Raw genomic sequence first — 25,597 nt, 5'->3', positions numbered from 1 at the left:
AAAAAACAAACAAACAAACAAAAAACTATCATAAAATTTGTAAAACATTGCTGGAAAAAAGATTATTAAACAATTACAAGAAAGCAATATTTAGAAGTATTAGAATTAATTATTTAAAAGCCAGATCAGTGATTTCTTCAAGATTTCACAACATATAATCAAAATCCATCGATTTTCAAATTTGAATTTGTGGCTGAAACAGCCACCTGATAGTGTTCTGCTTCTGCAACTAACAAAGTCCTCACCATTCATGAACCACAGAACTGATAACTGGCTATGGAAAGCAAATGTTTTAGACTCTGAATAGATTAGATCTAGTCTTAGATTAAATTAATCCTAGTGCAACCCAGCCATAATCTCCATCTTTCACATGAGCTTGATAAAAAACAGACAACAGTCATGAAATCGTTAGTGACAGGTCTTTATTTTGGACTAGTAACAATAAATACTGGAAAAATATTACAACTTGAGCGAGGAGCATACACTGTCACTTCCTCCTCCTTATCACTGCAACCAATCATCACACTCAACTACAGTCACCTGACCCTTCATAGACCGGATTAGGTCTCAGAGGTCAGGTGGGTCAGTTGTTGCATTCTGGGATTGGAACCCTGGCTTGCAGAGGCGCCGCTGGGTGTCAGGAAAGGTCATGGGAGTCAAAAACAGCTGTGGGAGGATGCTTCCTCTTGTTCCAGATCCCGGGTCAGAGGATGTGGACCCACTTGCATATCACAACTATGCATTTAAACGGTGTGATCTGACCCGGGAGCAGATACCGAGGGTTACATCTCCCTACTCGTCACGGCCCCGCTGCTCAGATTAGTGCACATACAGAACAGGGCTAGTTCTAGTCATGTACAACCTAAACAGTGAAAAGCTACAGCTGAGAGTTGTATGTCAACAACACGGCGGCTCTATCTGACCACCACGCCCTGTCTAGACTGTACGTTCCACTCAAAACGACACCATCCACTGCGTTCACACTGCCGGCAACACAATTTACCTCTTGGTTGTTGTTTTTTGTTTTTTGAAAGACTACAAGAATAAATGTGTCAAAAACAATGCTGGAAGAACAGCTTTATCCATCTTTGGGGCTCAGTGAAAAGCTCTGAGATCATTTTGAGTTCTTCTGCTTTGTTTCTGATTAAAGGTGCATTCTGGAATATTTTTAGTGCCGAAAATGCAAGCACAAAGTGACCTTGATATATCTGCAACATTGTTGACAATGACTGACTGATTGTCGGAGATGGGCGGCTGATAAATCAGTGCTGGGTAAATTTGGCAAGACAATGCGACAATATGTAATGAAACACCAGAGCAGCAAAAAACACAGGATTTCAAACTCTGTAGCTTAAGATTATTCTGCTTCTGGCCATGTGTACAATCAAGACTGAAATGAAATAACACAAGCAGGTTGATGGCAGTGTGAACGCCGAGTTACAGTTGAGGCTTTTTCTAAGTGCTACACATTGATGGTCGGGCCCAGAACATTCAGAACTATATCCATTAGTTTTGTAGCATAACAATATATCAGGAATGTTGGGAAACATTTTCACTTCAAGTGATAAAAAAGCAACTGTTAATTTGTTAAATTAGTACATCCCTTGTGAATACATACAATAGCATTTTTAAGCAGATGCAATGTTGATTTTTCATCCATTTTTTAAAAGAGATGTTGTGACTCCTTTGCACTATAGATCATGACCATGAACATGACCTACAGACCTCTGGCCTGCCTTTAGGAGGGCTTACACAGTAGTACTTGCCTGTAACACTGCTTCCACAAACTCAATTCAATTGGTGGACATGTGAAAACACTTTCACAATTTTTCACTCTCCATCTTGACAATCCATTATAATAACAGTAACTGGTATTCAGAGCCTTTCCTTAATTTGCTGTCTACCTCAGTAGACAAGAATGACAACAAATGACCAAAAAACAGAATCAAAAACACACTAAGATCACATGGTAAATGGAATTGCTTGATGCCAAAATTCAACAAAGAAAGGAGACAAAATTGATAACGACTTGCATTTAGTGATACTGACTGGAAATACTGGTGAAGCTTTTACCACAGCGCTTACAAAGGTGAGTGGACAGGTAGAGCTGCACTATGTACAGGCGAGGCAGAGGCCACTGATGCATCATTAGAGTCTCGCTACAGGCTCTGGCTTGGTGAAGGACAGCAGATGCACATATATAAGTATGGAAAAGAATTAAATGCTGACACACACGTGCAAAGATGCATCATCTTTACAGTTTTGAAACACCCTTTAGCAGAAAGGCAGGGCTGAGTAGTACCAATGTGACATCAGCTACAGGGTGGGGAGCTAGGCACTCATCTATTAACAGTGGAAACCAAGCTAGCATCTCATGCTAGGCTAGGGAAACAGGCTCATCTATGACAAAACATAACAGGGACACAGTATGACAAAGAAAAAAGGTGGTAACATAATACGTCAGCAGATCTTACTGGTAGAACAGAAGCTTACAGCACTTTTTTTTTTTTAACCAATGGGAGGATACCAGCTAAGAGCTCTTATAGGTTGGGGAGAGTGTCCGTTACATGAATCGACCAATGGGAATCAGGAAAAGTGTGACAAGGGGTAATAAGGTGCATTTGGAAAAGAAGGTCAAGTCAGCACAGAACTTTAACAGATAGAAACATGTGGTGCAAAATGACACCATTCTTAATCTGTGCTTATTCTGCACAACTGATTTCTATCTGTGCTGATTCCAGATGAATCCTGGAGGTGTGTTGGGTGGGGGTGGGGTGGGTGATTTGGGTGAGGCGGTGATGTTTCTAGCCTTCCCTTGCAGTGACGCGGGGCTCGGCCAGTGAGCTCTGGATGATGCTGCTGATGGATTCCACCCCTTCTCCCTCCAGGAAGGTGCGGTGGTCGCCCTCGATGACGTGGACGGACACCTTGCCGTCACACACCTGAGAAAAGACATACACAGGTCAGCTGGGACTTGGTGTGTGTGTGTGTGTGTGTGTGTCTGTCACATTGGATTGCATGTCAAGCCTGTGCATGGTGACTTCCAAGTTCAATGAAAAGACTGGAAGGCTAACTCTAATTAAAACTGGTCACATCGCAGAGGAGAAGAAAGAGGTTAAGCCCTTGATAAGGTGGGTAAGCTTTTATTTCATTCTCATACCAAAAATCACTATTTCTTTTTATTTTACAGTTTTTTTTTTTTTTTGTAGGGGAATTTGATTTTCCTTGTATTTCTTTTTTAAACAAATTTTGGAGTGTAATTTTGTGGAAATTTCCTCTGATTTAATGTTTTAGATACATATTTATAACTGTCATTTATGAAGATTTATTTTGTTATGCTGCATTCATGTTTTAATAATTCTTTGTTTTGTTTGCTTTTTGGTTAATTTTCTGATCTTTTTTGGTAGATTTTTTGGTCATTTTCAGGTCTTGCTACTTTTTGGGCCATTTCTTGCCTTTTGCCCCCATGATGTTTAAGCGTTTAAACAGAAGAAATCTGACATTGATCCAGCAACACTGATCTGATGCTACAGAATTATAAAATGTATATAACTATAAAAATAATAAATATAGTCTTCTTGTCATATTTTATATATAAAAATATACAAAAAAGTATATATATATAATTATCATAAATTTCTAAATATATAATTATATATATATATAAGTATAAAATTTCTAAATATAGTTTTCTTTACTTTTTTTTTTTTGCTAATTTTCTGGCAATTATTTTGCTAATTTTTTCACCAGTGTTAGAGCAATTTTTTTTTTTTTTTTTATTTCTGATTTTCTAATTGTCTTTCCCTCCATGTTTTGGAAAGAAATCAGGTGAATTTGTGCAGCTTCTGCAGACCTCCAGCAGGCAACACCACTAAGATAAACAGAGATTTGTCAAAAAAACAACTATGGTCAGCTATGGTTTTCCCTCTACCCTACTTGTCTGTTTGACACTACCCACCCTCCACCCCCCACTGGCTGAGTGTACATGTATACATCTGACCTCGCTGAGCTTGTAGTCGGCTCCCAGGTTGTCTCCGTAGTCGCTGCTGGTTTTGGCGCGCAGCAGCGTCACGTTGCCGTGGTACTTTGTTGCTGGCACATAGCCGTCGGCTGCCTTCAGTTTGTAGTAGAAGGTGGCGGCAGCGAAGCGCAGCAAGTCTCGGCTTACGTTCTTGTGGCTGGAGGTGATGAGGTCCACGGCCACGTTGACGCGAGCCTCCAGGTCCGACAGGGGCAGCAGAGTCTCAAGCAGCTGTGGCAAACAGAGCAACAGCACACATTACATTAGGGCTCCATTTAATTTTACCCATCCCTGTGATAGATGGAAGACCATATCTATCTATATCTATATCTATATCTATCTATACATCTATATCTATATCTATCTATATATCTATATCTAGATATATAGATATATCTATATCTATATATCTATATATCTATATATCTATATAGATGTATAGATATATATTGAAAGACTGATTTAAGATATCTGAGTGCCAACTAAGGCTTTATTTCTAGATAAAAGATAAGACTTTTTAAGGATACGGACCCCCTGATTAGGATACAGCAAAGAAAAAATGAGTGAGAAGAAGAAAATATATGTCAAAATGTATTTAAAAATATAAAAAGTATGTTATTGTACGAAATGTGAGAGTAAAAGAAAAATATGTGTGTGTGTTTACCTTGTTGTACTCAATGCCAGTGAACTGCTGGATGAAGGCGCACAGAGCTTCAGTTTCAGCTTCAGACTCTTTGCCTGGTGTCAGCTTGGCCCTGTAGCTCTGCACAACAAAAACGAGTTCACATGTGGCTCAAGATCTGTGTTGCACAAGAATCCATCCATCTGCATTGTTTTCATTTATTTTGCCTGATATGAATGAATGCAAACTATTTCTGCCTCAAAATATCCCCTGAATCATATCAATAATGCTCATAACCATGTATAACGCTCAAAAGATGTCTCTTTCAATTCACTGCAAATTTCTCACTATATGATACAATATCATGATATATAAAATATTGTATGATATGATGTATAAAATTATATCATGTTGATCTAATGATCAACCAAGTTTTGGTCCTGGCTGATTATCAGAGATTATCAGAGTTTTTCAGTAATCAATAAGGGTTAGAATTTTCATTTCAGTTTTACCAAATGCTTGTGAAAGTCATCTGAATATAGCCTGAGGACCCAGCATTACTAATCTGGCCTTTGAATACATGATTTAATTAAGTCATTAATGAAATTCAAAAAGAATATGGAGAGATAACTTAAGACCCTGAAGAAATTAATAACTCATTTAAAAAATCTGACAATCTGTTATATGAATCAGAGACTCCCCCAGAGATTCAGCCAGAATTTTTGAATGGGATACAGTTTCCTTCCTTACGAGCAGTACGAGCAAATTTAGATGCCCCAATACAACTATCAGAGTTGTCTGAAGCTATGACTTGCATGAAAATGTGAGTCTTAAAGGCCTGTATCATTGCTTAATTCAGATGCAAAACTGATAGCTAAAACATTGGCCTTAAGGCTAGAAAAACACCTGCCTTCTCTGATAGGCCTTGACCAGAATGGTTTTGTTAAGGCCAGACAGGCTTTTCATTATATTAGGAGGTTAATTAACATTCTACGTGCAGAAAGGGAGACACCGGACACAGCCATTCTATCCCTAAATGCTGAAAAGGCTTTTGAAAGGGTGGAATGGCCTAATCTTTTTAAAATGTTATTCCATTTCGGATTTGGTTAGTATTTTTGTGGGTTTCTGAAAATTTTGTATACTACTCCCTGTGCATTAATATTGACAAATAACATAATATCTGTACCATTTGCTGTATGAAGAGGTACACACCCTCTATACCCATTACTATTTGTACTTGCAATTGAGCCACTGGCTATGGCAATCAGAGCCCACTTGCAGATCACAAGAATTACAGTTGGAGGCATTCACAATCGCCTGGCCCTTTTTGCTGATGATATATTTCTATTTGTGAGAAATTTGACTGTGTCACTGCCAGCTCTCTTAAAACTGATTAAGGATTTTGGTGTGTTTTCAGGCTACAAGCTAAATTGATCAAAATCTAACATTCTTTTTGTTAAAGAATCTGAGAGACTCAATCCCCCTGTTCGTACAAAATTCTAAAACTCCCCTAAAGGCTTTAAATACTGAAGAATAAAGATTTAACCTGAAAGAGAGGATCTTGTCACAACAAACTAGGACCCAATTATAGCTTAATATTATGATCAAAGTGCTACCTAAATTTATGTTTTTATTTCAGTCCTTGCCATTGAAACCCCCATCTTCATTTTTTCTGAAAATCAAAAAAATTAGGCTATTACAAACTTTCTCTGGAAGAGTAGGAGACCGAGATGGTATTACTGAGCAGCCCAAATAAGAGCAGCAATGTGTTGGTTTCTGGATGGAACTTCTACACCCTGGGTGCAAACTGAACATAATACAACAACTCCACTACCAATGAGCCTGCATTTGTTCTCTGACTCTCCAAATGAGCTAAAAAAGGGAATGCAAAATCCTTTTGTTATACACACAGCTGAGGTATGGTTCAAAAGTCAAAGTCATCTGGGTGTATCTCCACAGATATCCTGTTTTATTCCTATATGGGGAAACGAGATTTACTCCGGGAACACACAATCCTGGCTGACAAAGGTCTCAACTAGATCGATGATCTACATAATGACATACCTTTGACTTTTGAGGAATAAACATAATATTCCTAGGACACATTTCTTTAAATATCTGCAGCTCAGGAATTAAAAATCACTCACTTCCATGTCCACATCTCTCCATTTTGGAAAAATAAATAGTGCATCACTGTGATGGTCATGGTCAAGCCTCTTTAATTTATGAATTGCTTAAAAATAAATCAAGAGTCTTCAGAGAGTAGGAGACTAGCTTGGTGCAGTGACTTCGGCACAGAGATAACAAAAGATGAATGGGAGCAGATATGAAATGAAGCCCAGGCTGAAACTATCAACACCAGATTTAGACTCCTGCAGTACAAACGGATTATGTGCACCTAAGTAGCTCCTTCCCTATTGCATCATTTTGATGCCAATAATCTTCTAGACCAATGTGTGAAATGCAACATCAAAAAGGATACACTATTGCACTGCTTATGGGACTGCAAAAGAACATCTCTGAATATCTTGCCCTGGAGAAGTTAACATTTGCTATCAAAGGAAGGTCTGGTGACTTTTATATAATTTGGGGGAAATTCCTATATTTTTTGGGAAACAATTAGAAGTGTCCTTAATGAGTCAACTATGAAAAATGGGACCAGATGTTATAATATAAATCACTTTAAGACTTAACAATTTCTCATGTAATAAGCCTCTCATAATCATTTAATTTTTGATGTGCCCCTTTTTTTTCCTGCTTACTTCTTATTTTATCAGCGTCATCATCATCATCATCATCATTTATGTATGTATGTATGTATGCCTGCATGTATGTATGTATTTATTTATTATTTTATTATTTTTACTTTGGGTGGACTGGAGAGCAGGGGGTATACTTGAACATAGTTTGTTGTGTTTGAAAACAAAAGGCCAATAAAAATACTTGTGGAAAAAAAATGAATATCGAGTCTAAATATCAGTTTGTCGTTTCTGCTGTTGTTCACGCTGGCTCACTGGAAAGACTCTGTACATTTATATGGAACAGAACCCTAATTAAGCTTAAAACCATTAGCAAAACTCTCCACTCACCTGTGTGTATGCGGCAACATATGAGTGTGAACCGTCGAACAGGAAGAGGTACTCCACGGGCCGATTCTGGGTCTGAAGCTGGGAACACATCTCGAATGCCACACAGGCTCCAAAGGAGTAGCCGGCAATCCGGTAAGGCCCATCTGGCTGAACCTGCCTGATGCAGTCGACGTAGTACGCCGCCAAGGACTGGATGCTGTCCAGGGGAGCAGCTGGATGACACGGGACAAACGCAGATTATTTTTGGTTTTAGGTTCCAAAATTATACAGACAATGTATTGGAACGATGGACAGTAATGGATAAGTGCTCAAATGAGATGCATGTAAAAATGTGTGATGACTGGAAATAAAAGGAGGGAATAAATAATTTGGCAGCTGCACAAGCAAGTTTTATTAAGTTGAAGGTCAATTAGCAGCATGCATCAGCATTAAAAGAGCTATGACTGTCACTGCTTTTATGTGAGTTTTCAAAGCAACACAAAGGACACAAAGAGCACTGTGGGGCTGCAAAACTAACTGTAGATAATTTGATATTAATGAGTTGAAAACATAAATGCATGATGACTGTTTGAAAGTTTTAAATTCCACAGGAAAAGGGCTTCTGCTAATCCTCACCAATCCTGCACTTTGAATCTGTATTATGCATTTGTAGTAATCTATTATGAAAATTTGTATTAATTATTTATTGCTACTCTGAAAAAAAATGCTGTGAAAAAATCATGATTACAATAGTTAGCCTTAGTATAATTAGCATAGTATAATTGGGAATTATGCATTATATTGTTCTCCTTTATATGTGTATGTGTGTGTGTGTGTTTGTGCACCCGGCATACCTTTAGTGCACTGCAAGCCGTAGCAGGGCACCCTGAGCTTGGAGGTGAGGGTCTTGAAGGCGGCAAGGGAGCCCTCTATGGGGTGGACCAGGAACAGTGGCCTCTCCTGGCTCTGCACGTTGTTGAGCGGCGTCACCGTGGGGCTGTCGGGGTTGACCAGCAGCAGGTTCAGATCGGACTCCAGCAGTGAGCGGACACCACCCTTCTTGGCTGGAGACTGGCGCGACTCTGGAGAGATGTACAGACAAACATTCATATATTCTGTAGATCCGCAGCGCGTGCGCTATGTGTCAGAAAGTCAAACTGACGGTTTTTGAATGCTAACTGGAGCTGGAAGAAACAAAAAGAAAAAAAACAAAACAAAAAACAAAAACAGCCTATTTTAATTGAACATACCATAACTGAAATCATGACTGGACAGTGTCAGAAAAAGGCCACCATGAAATTAATTAATGAAATAACAATTATTACACCGATGATAATAATAATTACATTTTTGAAACAATGGAGCCCATGGTCAAGCTTTTGTTCTCAAAGGTTATATTTCACAATCTGAACAAAATTCACTTTATTTCTTTTTCTTTTTAATTGTTATGGTTATTATGTACTTGTTTATTTTTACAATTTTGTTGGTGTAATTTCATTTTAAATATATAATAATTAGAAATGGAGTTTTCTTTCTGAGTTTTTTGGTAGTTTTGTACTAATTTCATGGTACTTTAATTTGAAATATATAATGTTTTTGACAGAAATCAAGTGAAACTGTTCAGGTTTCAAGTGTGAAACTTTTGAGTTTGTTTTACTTTCAAACATTGTCTAATCAAGATAACACTGATTGTCAACAGTCTGTGAAAGGCAATCTAATTATAAACCTGCATATAAATGGAACTTAGTCAAAAATAACATGGTAAAAAAAAGAATTTATTCTTTTTGAGGGTCTAACTTTAGCTCTCTCTGATACCTTCTGATCCTCCTGGCTTTCTGCTGGACAGCTCTCGCAGCTTGTTGATGGTGAGCTGCCGGATCTCCCTCATGGCCATGACAATGTCATAGTCGCGTTCCAGAGTCTGGCGGACCTCCACACCCATCAGGGAATCCAGGCCCAGGTCAGCCAGTGAGGCGTCGGCATTAAGGCTGCTGACATCGCGCACCCCTGAGGGTGAAGGCCACAGTAAAACTTTAATGAGCCTGCCCTGACTTAATATTAGCTCAAGAAATAAATTAAAAAAAAAAAAAAAAAAAAACAGACAAGCCAAATGTGATTCTCTAGACATGTGGGACAGCAAACAGTGATGTGAGATGAATACACTATGAGCCTGACTTAGGGCACGTTCTCATTATTTAGCTTTTTTCAAAATGCCAGCGCCTTTTTTTTTCTACATTGAAGATGATGTTGAACGGACACCTTCTGTCTGCCTTGTGGCCATTTGCAAAGAGCACTGGCCTTGTTTTTGGGCAGACTGGGGTGCTTTATTAGGTTGAGAGAGGTTCAAAATTGGAGAGAGGGGCAAAAATGGAGGAAAAACACTGTAAATACTGACACCTGTAGATAGACACTGTATTCTCACATTGACCGCTACTGCACCTGCTGGTTTTAGTATGTCATTTAAAATACATATGGATGCTGCAGGCTAAGGATAAGTTATTTTTCAGAATGTTAGCTGGGGGGGAAGTCCACCTCAATGGCAGGAGGCTAACAGTTAGCATTTGGGCATCCAGCCAGTATCCAGCACTCAGTAACAATGAGAGGAAAATAGCACCACTACTGTCCTACATTACAACTAAGGGTAAAGTGAAAAAAAAAAAAAAAAATCAAAATGGGTGAACTACCTCTTCAATAGGAGAGGCCAGGGCTTGTCAGGGGCATGCCCTCCAAAAGATCTATGTCCTGTATTGGTAAGGAGTGGTTTAGTTTAGCTGGGCTCTTACCCAGAATGTGAGCTACAGCCTCCACTAAGTCCCTCTGGCCTCCTGCCTCGCTCTTCACCACAGTCCTCTCTGCCAGCACGAAGCTGGACATCACCGGCCGCCGCTGGCACAGGAAGCGGTCCAGCACCTCCAGACAGGAAGCGATGCGCTGTGGCAAGGTGCCGCCAATCACAGCGTCATTCCCGCCCATGGTCTCCAGCACCACGCCCACGTCACCGATGGCACCCCACTGGACAGCCAGCCCAGGAAGGCCATCGTGGCGGCGCTTCTCACACACACGCTCCATGGCAGAGTTGGCATAACCGTAGTTACTCTGGCCGGCGTTGCCGCGGCCGCAGCTGACTGATGAGAAGCTCACAAAGTATCTGAGGTCTGGACACATTTTCCTGGTCACTCTGGGAAGAGGATGCAACAGAGAGTCAGTTAGGACCCTGAATACAAGCTAACATCGCTCCCTAGTTTGCCTATGGCCAAATTAAACAGGGACATTATGACAGAAAGATCGACTATGTGGACAGGCACTACAATGTATAAAAATACACAACTACATATTAACTACTCTTCTGAAAAAGTAGCCAGACAGACTAAACTTTCAGTTGACTAACCAGAACACTGTGTCTGTGTGTGTGTGTGTGTGTGTGTGTGTGTGTTTGTGCGTGTCGTACTTGTCCAGGTTTAGGGTGCCATCATATTTGGGTTTGTTGACATCAAGGAAGAGCTGAGGAGTCAGGTTTTCCAACATGCCATCTTTCAACACCTGGCAGAAGAAGAGGAAGATCAGGTTTACAAAGACGTACAGGTACAGTGGTAGAAGTGATTGGAAATGAGGAAGTTGTTTGAAAGACCAATGATAGCCGAGAGAGCATTCTTTCCTTTGAGTATGGGTTTGACAGTAATGAAACTGTTAATATTGGGAAAGTTCACCCATTTTGAAATATGTGATACTATTTCAAAACGTGAAAAGCGACACTTGTTGAGAGAGCACCACTACTGTCCTGCATAGCAGCTGGGGGGTAAGTGAAATAATATCACATTTCTCAAAATAGGGGAACCCTTTAAGTGCAACCAAGTACTGCTGACAACACAAATTTTATCGATATGTACCTAATATACATAAATCAAAATACAAAAACCAGGAAACAACATAGATTGGTAACTAGCAACCTGATTAGAGCTAGCATTAAATTTATTCAGTCAATACAGCGCAGCTACACTTGCCTTATGGGAATTATCAGCATGACTGAAACAGGCCTTTGACTATTCAGATTGCTCAGCAGAAACCATCGTTTAGGGTTCAACTGAGAGGTGAAACCAATATTTCTGAGTGCAAAGCTGAAGACAGTTAGCGTGTTACCATGGCGAGGTGGAACACTCCGCCCACTGGGCCCAGCCTGCAGGCCTCAGTGATGAGTCGTTCTGTTCCCTCCACTGTGCTGACGTCATTGGTCGATACCAGCACCTCCACGCCCTGACTCTGCCATTCACGTACTCGCTTAGCTTGATAACCTGGCATCAAGAACAGACATACATACATATATATACGTGTGTGTGTGTGTGTACACATATATACATACATATATAGACAGACAGATAGATAGATAAAAAGACAGAGAGAGAGTGACAGAGAGAGAGAGAGACAGATACATATTCCACTGTTCCACTGCGTTAGTGCCATTTTATACAAGCAATAAGCGACTCAGGGCCATAATACAGCGATTTATACTGTAGTACCGCTAAGAGGTGTTGTTGTAAGGCTGAGAACACGTTGCTGCTCTAAAATCAGAATAAAATCACTACTTTGAGTGGCTTAATGCTCACTTAAGTAAAGAACATGCACAAATTGAGATGCACTTAGGGGTGTTTCATAACACGCTATATAACACTAAACTGAGGAAAGTGGTTTCAACTGAATACTCATATGATATATGGGAAAAAAGTATTCAGAACTAACAATAGGCTTCAGTCTCCCTTACCATTCCTAATGCCTGATCTGGAAGTTAGCACCAGTTTGCGGGCTCCTCTCTCTGTCAGCCAATGAGCAAGCTCAAGACCGAAGCCTCCCAATCCACCTGTGATGATGTAGGAGTGGGAGGCAGGGCAGAAGGTGCGGCAGATAGCTGGGAGAGACAGAGAGGATCCAGCCTGGGTCCCTGAGCCCTTCTCCTCACTGCGGACCTGTATTGAGAAATGGGTGCAACGTGGTACATTTAGTCCCGGGAAATGCCACTTTGTGTTAGATCGTATTAAGACATCAGTGTTGTGAAAACTGTATGACGTCAAAAGCCTGGAGGCTATCTAAACAGGCCAGCATTAAACACGCCATCCCCCACTAGACTAATCAGTGACAATTATGCAACCTTGTTATTGTTTATTACATGGGACAGGAATAACTGAAGCTTGAACCGGAGCTGTCACTCAGTGGAATAGGCCTTTTGAAATGCGTTTGATAAGGTTTTTATGTAAAAATACACCTGCAAAGTAGAGCTGCATCAGAGAAGAGTGTCTCCTCCCCCCTTCTGTAGCTTTGCTCTGTTTGCCCAATAATATTCACTGAAAATATTAAAATACCAATGGGACATAAGCATGTAGGGAAGACCAGGTACATCCACAATAGTCAATTGTGGGTATAGGTTAGGGTTAAATTTTAAAGATGCACTATGTAAAACTCTCTGTTCGAGTGAGGACCCTTTTGACTTAACTGACAAAAAATGTAGAATAAGCATGAAATTTGAAGGTGAGTCTTTATGGATCTCAACATGTCACTCATAAATTACAGTCATATTCCACATTTTTTTGTCAGCTGAGTATAAACCATCCTTATCTCTATCAACTCTCAATTTTGCATAGAGCACCATTAACTTAGTCAGTTCAAAATGTCACTAGTTTTCATTGAAATCTGTCAATCTATCTGAGATGTTTGGTGATACATGAATGAAAAAATGAATGAACAATCCCATGCTGAAATCAAAGCGCTGCGGATTGGAGGTGGGACTGACCTGCAGCAGAACCTTGCCAATGTGTTTGCCCTGAGCCATGTATCTGAAGGCGTCTTCCACGTGGTCCCTCTCAAACACTGTGGTCTTCAGAGGCTGGACAACACCTCCTGCAATGCCCTCCTTCAGTAGCTGGGACACCTCCTCCCACTCCCGGTTGCCTTCTTCAAACAGAGCGTCCAGCAGGATGCCGTGGAAAGCCACGTTCTTCAGGAACAGAGCCATGCCTGAGGAAAACAGAGGCAGACTGACTGAGCGGCACTCTTTATATATTCCTTTTCTACTACGTCTCCAAAAATAATCACTGCACCCTCTTTTACCAACAATAATTGAGATAAATCAATTGCCATCCTTTGAATGATCCATAGACCCAAGGAGCTTTGATGTCCATACAACTGAAATAGTGACAATACTTCCACTCAGAGAACTTTTCTAACAAACAAACAAACTATAAGAACAGATGGGACGGGGGTTGGATGTCGTTTTTATAAAATTCTAATTCATTCTGCTGTTCAGATGGGGTGATAAAAGAAGTGAGGACTTCATTTTGTCTTGATACATCTGTGCAGCTTCATACTGACCCAGAGGTGAGTTGTTGGACAGGTCGTATTTGCCGATTTCAAGGAATCTGCCGTGTCTGGCCAGGCAGCGAAGACTGGCCTGCAGCTTCTCCTCAGCCAGAGAGTTAAGCACCAGGTCCACACCTGATACACACACACACACACACACAATATAACCACAATATAACACAATGTTGGTGAATTTGTGCAAAACTGTCAAATGGGAAGGATGAGGCAGTCCAAAATATATTATATTATTATATTATATAAATTATATTATTATCTATTTGGAGACTTGTGGTCCTTGCCTTAAAGACACACTGCAACAATGTGTATCATTTATCTGCAATTTAGTCTTATATTCAGCCTTAAAACGCTATTTAACTTAAATCAAGCAAAGAATTCTGGCCACTGGGAGAGATCACTCTACTTGTTCCCAATATTAATGAGATACATTACTCCACGAGCATCACAAATTATGCTTGATTTCAGAAAATCCCACAAGACAATTATCCCTGCACTAGAAGTGAAATGGTCTTTTCCCATTGGGAGATGCTTTTCACTTGTTTCTCTGGTAGATATCCCACTTTGGAATCAAAGTAAAGACAACTGGACTTAAAATGAAGTATGTTTGACTATGACCTGCTGCCTTAACTCTGACCTGATAAATACGGGAATGCATTAATGCCTTTGTGCATGTGTCTGACCTTTTCCCTGTGTGTGCTGCAAGACGTGCTGTTCGAAGGAGGCGTCTCTGGAGTTGGCAAAAGACTCGGCTGTGAGCTGAGGGAATCTCTGCTGCAGGTAGGCTCGCTTCTCCGCTGAGCCTGGAAGCAACACAGAAAAAAAAGTAGGATTTGACCCTTAACTGGCTTTTTTTTTTGCCATTTCTGGTTTTGTTATACTGACACTGTGTATATCAACTGAAATCTTCCTTTTTGCAGTTGTCATGTAAAAGCTTTGTAACCCCAACTGTAGTCATTTTCATGTTTTATTAATTTTACTTTAAGGATTACATGCTCCCCCATGGAGCTGAGAGAATTCTATGACACTTGCAGCTGATGAAACTCTTTCAGAAAGACCACTGCATAAAATCAACAATATATACCCGATCAAAGGGGGAAAAAAATGCCATTTATATTTTGGAATGCTTCTCACAGGCTCACAGGCTGCACAGAGTAAACCCTGCAGTTTGCTGGACAAACTGTTTTTCTATTATCTCAAGTGTTTTTGACTGCAATATGTGCAGTCTTTGTATTTACATCAGATATAGAGAGTGTGTGTCAGGACTAACCAACTGTAGTGAAGACTTTGCATTTCTTGCTGAGAGCAATGGCGATGGCAGCCTGGCCAACGCCCCCAGATCCTGAATGGATGAGGACACTTTCCCCAGGGCGGAGCCGGCCACGGACCACCAGAGAGTAATAGGCTGTGGCGTAGACCACTGGCACTGAGGCTGCCTGCTCCAGAGTCCTGCATGGAAACACAGTTGTGGAGAACATCAGTAATAATATTCATTTAATATTCAAAGGCCTTGTTGTCCTCAGACTTGTGCTGTCACTCACCAGCTGGAGGGGACATCCCACAGGAAGCGCTTGTCAGCATCCACGCACGTCGCCAGGCCTTTAGCTGGCAGCAGGCCCATCACGCGCCGCCCACTGGGGTCACGACCTGAGAACTCCATACCCAGCATGCACTGCTGCAGGGCCAGATCACCTACAGGGTGAGAGGTGAGCAGATGGAGGTTAATTGCATGTGTGTTGTGTTCTCTCTCACTCATTTTCCTGTAGCCTCCAATTTAAGACAAAATAGGGGGTGTAGTACGGAGACTATACAGCTAGGAAGAACTGGAAAATCACTGTAAAACACAGTCTCTCTGGGTTTTGTGCTTTAAACATTTAGACAGACACCAATGTTCTACGAAACACTCAAATGACTCAAGAAATTTATTTAGTTAGATACATTTGGTTTTAGTTCAGATTTAGTTAGATCAGTTACATTTTGTTGAAAATTAAAAGCTATATCTCACATATGTATTGGTACAAGTTGTAATTTTCAGTAAACACAATGCTCAAAATGATTTATGTGATCAAAGGTTTAAACTGATCTAAGCAGGTGTTTGCATGTGTAAGATTTTCACAAATGTGCTTGTTTATGTTTTCCATTGTCTGTACCTGGAATGGCATCCGGTGGCAGCTTGCCAGTGGCCAGCATGATGTCTCTGAAGTTGAGGGAGCTGTAGTAGACGCGGCACAGCTGCACGTTGGAGTTGGTGGACGCAAAGTAGCGGAGCGGTGAGGCGATCCAGCGCAGAGAGGACAGGTCACCACGGGTCAGCACGTTGACATAGGCCTGCTCTGTCAGCTCCTCACTTAGATCTGATGCATCCAAAAAAAGAACAACAAAAAAACACAGTTGAAGATGTTAATAAAAGCACTATTTGTGGACACATCAAATAAAAAACATTCATATGTAATCATATTCACATGTAACTTATATAGCTGAAACTGACAGAGTTTATTAAAATGGTTACCATCATGTGTACTTTCTAAAATGTTTTCTTCAAAGTAGGGTCTCAATGTAAGAGCAAAAATAGGAAAAACCTAAGTAGCTTTCACAATAAACAACAATTGGAACATGTCTTTATGTTGATATTCATTACCTTAAAATTTGATCAAGCCTATTTGGAATTCAACTGGAAACAACTAAAAAGTTCAGGGCTTCCGACAGATGACTAGTATATTATTGAGCAGTTCCACAGTAAATGCACAGTGAATCAAACTGCATTATATCCACTGCACTAGGCTGGGCTGGACAGTCCCACAGTGACTGGACCATGTCCCATTCTCAACAAAAGCATGATATCAGCTCCAGGCTAAATACACACGAGTATATTTCATACCTTGACTGATGAGCTGGTGCCTGAAAACACCCCAGCGGCCATCTCTGAACACGTTCATTACCAGATCGCTCTGAAGTACCGACTGCATGGAGTTATGCGCTGGCTGGAGGATTGGTGCTGCTGAGGATTCATTTAGGTTGGATACAAATGCACATCTGGTGAGAAGGGAGGAGAAACCGGCAGAGGGACATAAAGATGAGAGTACATTCTCGGAATTCATTCACACACACAAATGTCACTGAGGTGGGAGGTGTAAGTGGAATGAAATTTCTGAGATATTCTAATAAAGTGAAATGATTTACTTGGCTAAACATTAAAAGATGCATTTATTCACACAATGTCAGTCACTTAATTTGCATTGGAAATTGAGCAACTGATTGATTTGCCTTTCACTTTTATCCCAACTGATTGTGAAGCACTTTTGAAAAGTGTTATATAAAGATGAAATGAGATTATTAAAAATACTTCTAGTTGCACGTTTTTTTTTATATATGGAAAGTTTGGAAGACTGAAGGCCAAATAAACCAGAATCCATAGTTGTACCGTATGCGGTTGCCGCCGGGCTCCTGGCGCAGACAGTTAACCATTCCAACAACTCCACAGTGGGCTTGAGACGCCGTCAGCCAGACAGGGGAGTCAGAGGATTCAGCAAGTGTTGCCTGCAGGACAGAATCACAGAAACACACCGTTAGAAATAAATTCAAACCTAAAGCATTCAAGTCACAAGGAAATAGCATTTCTCACGGTGTCTTGCTTCTACAGGACAATTTCTTGTTCAAAGAGACTATCACATTGGGCATAACTTGGGGAGCGGCTGTTTAAAGTGTAAAAAATGCTCTGCACAACTGTCACAAATTTTGAATTCTTCATAATGAATAAATTCCAGCCATTGGGCCACTACAACACTTTCTTTTTCTTCTTCTTTCTTTTTGGAAGGAAATGAGTGTATACACACTAGAAAAAATATTCCACTGCACTAACCTCCAAAGGCTGAAACTTTCAGGCATACTGTACCTTATTCAGTGCGGTAAAAAAAAAAAAAAAAAAAAAATCTGTGATTTTTCATCAGACATCAATAGCAAGGTCCTCACTGTTACCCCACAGATTGGGTGACCCAAAACATGAAGCATGCCAGAAAGTTCCAACATTTGGAAGACATGTGCAGAAAACGTTTTCTACTTTATGAGATTTATGTACATACATAGATGTACTTTCTGATATGGAGAATTACGATAACAAAGTCATTTCCATTTCATTGTTACTTTAAATTAAGAATTTTAAGACAATTTTGAGACATTTCAACATATAGAACAGACACAGTTAATACTCTATACAGACATTCACAGGGAACACTTGAACCCACCTTGAGTTTTTCAACCCACTCATACTTGGTGTTGTCCACAGGAAGGAAGATGGGCTGTTTGCTGGGCAGCCGTCTGCGACAGAGGAAGAGGGCCGAGCCATAAAAGGACTTCTTGACAGACACCAGATTGAGCGAGGCCTCAGAGAATACCTTCTCCCACTCAGCCTGGAGACGTGAGGGTGATAATATAAGAAAAATATCACCTCAAACTCGCACCTTCAATGTGTTGTTACTGTCCCCTCGAGCCTGTCCCTCACTGACCAGATCACCCAAGTGAAAATGGGATAACGTTTCTGTGGGCTCTCAGATTCAGATGTGTTAAAATAAATGCAGATAAGATAGAGTGAGACCTCTGTCATTTTAGGGAGTCTTTCATGCACCTGGGACTTGCTGTTTTTCCATTTACGCTGTTTGAGGGATAAAGGAATTTTCCAACACGGTCTGGCCGGTTTTGGAACCCTTATACAGATATACCTGGATTGAGGGTGCCAACAGCCAACATTTTATGCTGGCATTTCTTAACCTGCACACCAAAAAAAATCATGGAAATTTTAAAATAAAATAACTACCCCAAAAATGTAAAACCAGCCCAAAATATTCACTCTAAAAGTTTAAAATAAAAAGGAATAAAGTGAATTTGGTCAAGATGGTGACATAAAACTGCCAACCCATGAGCTCCTGAAGGACTTCCCATAGTCCCCTAGAGTAGTATTGATCGATTCTACAATATGTGATCCAAAATACTGCATCATGTCTATCATCTAAGAGATGAATGACCCTGACATGTGATTTTTCACCATGGGCTAAATAAAGTGACAGCCTCCACTAACCTGTGTGAGCAGATTTTGCTGGCTGCTGCTGCTTTGTGAGGTGCTGGAAAGGAAGGCGACCGTCTCCCCTAGAGTCTCTCCTTTCAGCAGGGTATGGAGGAGAACGAACCCACCATCCTTGGCTCCGGAGGCCAGGTTGGCCACCAGCGTCCCCGCCTCAGTCCCCAGGGGGCCCCAGGCGTGGTTACACACCACCAGGTCTGCTCCTCCTACCACCCCTCCAGGAGCTGGGCCTGTCAGGGGGTCCCACTGGGCTGACGTGACCCCCAGCTCCTCCAGGGTGGCCTGGTATGGAGTCAGGAGGTCGGAGGTGGTGGCTGTGGCAGTGTAGTCCAGACGCAGCATGGGTTGGATGTTGAGGAGGGACACAGCGCGGGAGAAGAGCTGTCCGTCATTGGAAAGAGCCTGGCAGGAAGGGCAAGTGAGAGAGTAAAATCACAGAATGAATGTAAAGCATTTTTGACCTGTTGTGAGCAATTTCTCCCCATCTTTTCCCATCTCGGCAGGGTAGTTATGTGTTCTACTTTTATATAGTTTCCCATTTTTATTTCAATTTGTGGCTTTGGTTGTTTCAGTTTGTTTCCTGTTGTAATTGTAGTGTTTTTTGATGAAAGGAGGGCATTTCTTAAATGTATAACAGCAGAAGTTCAAAGGAAGTGTTTTGTTTATGTTTGCAAAAGGTACTGTGTGACACAAAAACTACAAGCATTTGCATTTTTTTTTTTCAGGCTTACCTCCAGCACTTTTATCTTGCCAGGCATAGTGTTTTCCATAGCTGTATCCAGGCAGTTTCTGAAGCCCTGGGCCATCCAGCAGGCCTTGCAGCAGGCCGTCCTGGAGCAGACAGGCCCTCTCCTTCTCCACAGTCTGCTCTAACTCTGAGCGGAGGTTCCCATTCAGCTCCAAGTCACAAAGCAGGGCCAGCAGGCGCACCAGGCTGGGCTCAGAGGGCTGTGGGCTGGGCAGAGGCCCATCAGACACCCCCTGCAGGCCGGGGATGGAGAGTTTGACACCCTGGGGAGCTAGCTTACGCTGCAATCTATGGATCAAACCTGGACAAACAACACAAGACAAAGGGTTATACTGAGAGGCAGAGGCACATGATCTAAATGACACCAGCTATTCTCATTGCACTGCAACAGTGAAACATGACCACACAGTATGACTACACGTTTATGTATTATCACCTTTGCAGAGTCTGAGCTGCTCCACCAACTTCTCATTGGCTGTTAAACAGTCCATCTCCATGTAGGGAACAAATACAAACTCCTCCAAGGTGGGTGGGCTCTGTTGCTGTTGGCGGCGGGGCGCCACAGTGGCATGCAGACCACAGATCTGGACTCCACCGGCGACAATGTTGTCAAGACAACGATTGACATGAACATCCACGGCTGAAGGAGTGGACAAAGGGAACAAGGGGCAAAAAGTTAGATGTTGAGTTCAAAAGGCTTCAAAATGTCTTAAAGTTTCATCATGTTAAATCCAAAAGTTTTGAAGACTACCAAAGTGAATTTGGTAGCTTTCATGTAGAGAGTTGGGTTGTATAGTTGCCTGGCCATTATATGAATCCACATGGTGGTGAAAAATCCTCATTAGTTTCTCTAAGCTCCCCTGAAGGCTCTTAATCCACAACACTGTAATTGTGTTTCTTAATTCAGTTCCACAACAAAACAGCTCCCAAATAACACTTATAGCGCATAAATGATTGTGAACAAAGTGGATTATGCCAATATAAAAAAACAAGTCCCAGTACCCATTTGAGGAAATGGTTATTTTCCTCAAATGGGTACTGTTATTGAAGTATTTAAATTGGAAAGTAGATCTGCTATGTGCTAAAAGTGTTATTTTAGGGCCTGTTTTGTGGCGCTATGGAAGTGAATGAAAAGATAGCAATACTCTGGATTAGCAGCCCAGAGAGCAAGTAGTGATATTTTGCCATCATGTGGATACCCATGTAACAATACTACCTCAGTATGGTATACCCAATATGACTGATATGATATATGATGATAATATTTTGATTGATTTAAATATTCATTGTGCAATTACACTACTACACTAGATGCCAAACCTGAACTAATCCTAATGCTCTATTTGGTCTGGATTCCATGTACATTAAAGATGAATATGCTTATTGTCATCACCATCATCCTGGGATTAAATTTAAAGTTTTAATGTCCTACTGAATGATAGTCTAAATGTTGTTCTTGAGGCCTTTCCATCCTGAGAAGAATATAATTCTTGGCAAAACATTCAGCATATTTTATTCTGGCAGGATAAAATTCAGGTTCAAAGACAGTTAATGTCAGCTGTTAATGAGCGCAATCCAACTTTGTTATTACTTTTATTATTATTTATTTTTTATTAGGTACTTTGTGTAACTTAGTTACAAATCAGTACAGGCATATGGCCCACTCAATATAAAAGTAAATGTAATATATGCAATATATGTAATATTGTAATAATTATACTATATATTTAACTTAAGACATCTGTGAGGATTTAAAACATCTGCAGATTGGTCAGCATTTCTGCTCCTTTCAAAATTCTCAACAAGGGGAGATAATGTTGAAAAGGGCCCTAAATATACATGTACATTTGTGTACAAAAGTTAGACACACCTTGCTTTCCCTCGGCATACTCAGAGACCTTCTCCTGATGGAGGGCGGGATCAACACATACAGAGCGTATCCTTGTTGGCAAACGCAAACTGCGACCAGACAGCCCAACCACAATCATCTGCAGCATGGTGTCCAGGAAGGTCACCCAGTTTCCAGTCCACTGCAGCTTCCCACTGTCGCCTACAAACAACCAATCACACAACAATGATAAATCAGCAGGATGGATATAGTATAGCCAATGGCATTATGGCCAAAAATGTTTTCAAACTACAATTTTATGCACAAAGTTCATATGGTATGCTGCTAATGTTAACCCCCAAGAACCAGTGAACTACTTTGTACAGTTGACTACCCATACCTGCATTGTTGGACTCCAGGATGCCCTGGAAGGTCTTCCCGTAGTCATAACCACGAAGTCGCAGCTCCTTGTAGATATCATGGGCTGTAAGCTTCATTTTGGGGTCACTGTTGTCCTTGGGACCTGGCTTGTTGATCTGGGTGCGGAATGAATCCAAAGCTGCGTCCTCGAGAATGCTTACCTTACCTGGAGTGAACACAGAAGTTGAATAAATCAGAGACTGGCTGGAGGACCAAAAGGAGTGAATGTTCAAGTCTCCATATACTGTTCACACTCTTAAGATCCTCCAATATGTTCAATATGTTTTGGGACTGTGTCAGGGGAGACAATGATGGCAATGTAGCCTTTCTGCTTTCATTAAAGAGGAAATAAGTCAGGTGTTTACTGTACCATAAACACAAAATTATATACACAGCTGCAGGCGTTGAAAGGGTTGGTGATCAATAACAAAGATTCAACAATTTGAACAATACTTTGCAATAGCGGCTGTGAGAGCACCTACCACTGACAGCCAAGTTGCCATTCTCTGAAACCTCAAACTTGTTGGTGGAAGGCATGAGCCGCACCTCCAACTGGACTGTGCCTGTGAGACACAGAAATGGAGAAAGAAGAAAGAGAAAGAGACAACAAAATTCAAAGTGAACAGGTAGCCAACAAACTCCATTATGGACCTACACAAATTATCCTTCGTATCAACCCTGTCTTTAAGTGTTATTACTGTCCTCACCTGTCTTGGGAAGAATGGTGGCCCTGTGTATGGTAACATCCTCAAACGTCACAGGGGTCGTTTCCATGACAACCCCAAGACTTCTCATTAGGGTGCGCCAAGCCAGCACTAGATAGCCAGTTGCAGGATAGAGGACACGGCCATCGATGCAGTGACCAATCATGTAATAGTCTGGAGACTCCGGATTGATGTCTGTTAAGCCAGAGAAGAGTTTGATTAGAAGACATTTCTGGACAAGGAGTGTAATACTGCAACTGTTGGAACAACTTCAACTGACTTAAAACAACTTTTCTGCAGACTTTGGTTACAGAATTGTGAGTGCCATTTTCTTCAAACAACCTAAAATACGACCTGAATGCTTGATTGCCTTTTCATCCATATTTGCATTTCTTACCAATGTTGTAGACTGTTGCTGATGTGGATCCTCCTGAACCACAAGGGAAATCTTCCACCTTGGGGACGTCCCATGCCTGGGCATGGTCCCACTGCACCAGGGGAGAGATCAGAGGGGTACCAGCTGGCACCGGATACTTCGCTGCTGGGCACAAGCGACTAGGATCGGGATTGATGCTGCAATATAGGTAAAAAAAATAAAAAAAAGGATAATATTGGTGGTCTGAAATGGTTTCTGAAAGTACTGAGGTGCAATGAAGTGTTGTTATTTCAAACCCATACGCTTACCACAAGAGAGGTGGAAACTGGACTGTGACAGTCTCCCTGAAGTACCATAATCTACTATAACTTGATGAATAAGGCAAACACTGACCCGCTCATGTAGATTTTGCCGATGTGTGAGAGGAAGAATTCGAGATTGTTGGCATGGCCTCTCTTCATCAGGGGCAGAATGGAACATGTGGTCTTCAGGCTGCGCTTCAGGATGGCCTGTTTGTATGGGGGAAAGAGGATAGAATGTATGTGACTGGATTAGACACACCCTGAAAATACAATTACAAGCTCAAGACCAAGGACTGAAATAAAGACTTTCTTTTGGTTAGCACTTTAAATGTATTTTGACCTATAGTGCTAATCTTCAAAATCCTTTTTTTTTTTTTTAATTTATTCTTTGGTATTGACTGTTCATTACTATGACTGATGTTTTTGTCTAGAATTTTTCTGTTGCCCGAGTTTGAGTTTCTGTTGGTGGTGCACAAGTTGATTTTCCTTATAATTTACAGCAGAACACCATCTGATCTGCACACTAGTTAATGTAATTAATAGTGGTCACCATTAACAGTGGCTGCAGTTGCATGTTTACATTAAAATTGTCTGTGTTAATCAGTTGGCCTGCTGGTTAGCTACAGTTTAAATGAGTTTTTACTTCCAAGATAACGGATCTAAATAGAACTGAGTGGAACTAAAACCACACCACAAGTCTCTTTTGGGTTTCTCTCCTTTTTTAGGCTTTTATATATTTAAAATTTTCTTCTACACAGCCAATTTCCCATTAGACATCCATGTTGTGATTTATTACAAATATAAAACCTTTATACACTATGATACACAATACAGCAAATAGACCAAATGTGATAGAAACAGTATGTAGACATGCCATTCATACCTGCAGCAGAGCGTGAGGTGCTATTTCCACGACCACAGCATTGTCAGGTACCAGGCTGAGGCCCTCCTGGAACAGCACTGGGCTGACCAGGTTGTTGACGTGGTAGTCTGCAGAGCTGTACAGTGCCAGGGGAGAATCCCAGTCAGACTGGGGGATACTGGTGCTTACCCAGCGGGATGAACGCTGCCGGGGCTCCTTGATCACCTGTACAGAGGGAGAAATCAAATGCGAATAACATGAGAAATCAAGTGAATGGGTGAATTAGGAAGAAACCTCACTACATACTCCTATTTCATACACTATGCAATCGGCATTGCTAACATACTTGGCTGCATAATTTTTTTAAACCTAAATTGAGGCTTAAACACTATCCACGTGAGGGCAGGTCAAAGACAAAACTGTTTCTATCTGACTGGAAATGAATTAAATATGCATTAAGAAATGTTCGTTCTGGTGCAGCAGCAATGTCACATCACATAGATGTGCATAGTGAACAAGTAACCCTCTTCTCTGTTTGCTCTTTCCATCTTGCAGAATGTCACCTATGTTGAACTGCCCCCATGATTTCCGGTGGTATTGCACCTTACACATATGGGATGTAAATAGGGTCAAAGGAGTAATAATAAAACTAACAGACAAATTTTAAAAAAATGAATACCTACAGAAAATAAGTAGAGATATTCAAGGGAGGCTTCAAAATGTGAAAGGATTAGTCTACATCCACAAGTTCAGGTGCAATCACTCCTAGCATTTTATTTGAAATCTAGAATATTACATTTTTAAGTTCAATTTGTTGTTTGGCCAGGTGAGAATAATGTTATATATATTTTCATCTGGCAATAAGTAACTGCACCAAGACACAAGAGGACAAAGGAATTGTGTTTCCCAGTCTTACCAATAGGTGTCGCTCCAACATCACGGCATAGGAGCGTCACTGTCAAAGTGCTCTCAGAGGTACATACCTTCTTTAGGGCAGCCAGCAGATTTGGGGCGATGGAGGCCATGTAGTAGGAGTGGAAGGCGACACCGGCACTACGCACCTCCTTTGCAAACACTCCAGTCTCCTTCAGCTCAGCCACAAATTTGCTCACGGCTTCCTGCAAGGGACACACAGGACAACATATTTTTCAGCACACTTATCCAAAAACTATGTGGGCAAAGGTCAATGGAGTTATGTCTGCATCAGCAATT

The 25,597-nt window shown here is 41.1% G+C and overlaps 1 protein-coding gene across 1 annotated transcript in view; it reads right to left on the bottom strand.

Annotated features, from left to right (window-relative positions):
- Window positions 1-405: 405 nt before the first annotated feature.
- Window positions 406-25,597, bottom strand: part of fasn (fatty acid synthase) — a 43,808-nt gene continuing 18,616 nt past the window's right edge. The window contains 31 exon segments of the mRNA XM_030077122.1: window positions 406-2,942; window positions 4,001-4,252; window positions 4,686-4,784; window positions 7,733-7,944; window positions 8,566-8,793; window positions 9,527-9,718; window positions 10,495-10,889; window positions 11,160-11,251; window positions 11,849-12,000; window positions 12,468-12,669; window positions 13,491-13,714; window positions 14,069-14,191; window positions 14,755-14,874; window positions 15,342-15,520; window positions 15,613-15,763; window positions 16,222-16,425; window positions 16,950-17,104; window positions 17,493-17,608; window positions 18,313-18,477; window positions 19,143-19,547; window positions 19,877-19,936; window positions 19,938-20,194; window positions 20,330-20,533; window positions 21,764-21,943; window positions 22,122-22,307; window positions 22,624-22,704; window positions 22,849-23,040; window positions 23,243-23,418; window positions 23,615-23,730; window positions 24,407-24,610; window positions 25,369-25,503. Of these exon segments, the coding sequence (XP_029932982.1) occupies window positions 2,805-2,942; window positions 4,001-4,252; window positions 4,686-4,784; window positions 7,733-7,944; window positions 8,566-8,793; window positions 9,527-9,718; window positions 10,495-10,889; window positions 11,160-11,251; window positions 11,849-12,000; window positions 12,468-12,669; window positions 13,491-13,714; window positions 14,069-14,191; window positions 14,755-14,874; window positions 15,342-15,520; window positions 15,613-15,763; window positions 16,222-16,425; window positions 16,950-17,104; window positions 17,493-17,608; window positions 18,313-18,477; window positions 19,143-19,547; window positions 19,877-19,936; window positions 19,938-20,194; window positions 20,330-20,533; window positions 21,764-21,943; window positions 22,122-22,307; window positions 22,624-22,704; window positions 22,849-23,040; window positions 23,243-23,418; window positions 23,615-23,730; window positions 24,407-24,610; window positions 25,369-25,503 (5,595 nt within the window). The 3' untranslated portion in view covers window positions 406-2,804.

The sequence above is a fragment of the Myripristis murdjan genome, chromosome 19 (genome assembly GCF_902150065.1).
Source record: "Myripristis murdjan chromosome 19, fMyrMur1.1, whole genome shotgun sequence".
Taxonomy (NCBI): domain Eukaryota; kingdom Metazoa; phylum Chordata; class Actinopteri; order Holocentriformes; family Holocentridae; genus Myripristis; species Myripristis murdjan.
This window is presented reverse-complemented; position numbering and strand designations above follow the sequence as displayed.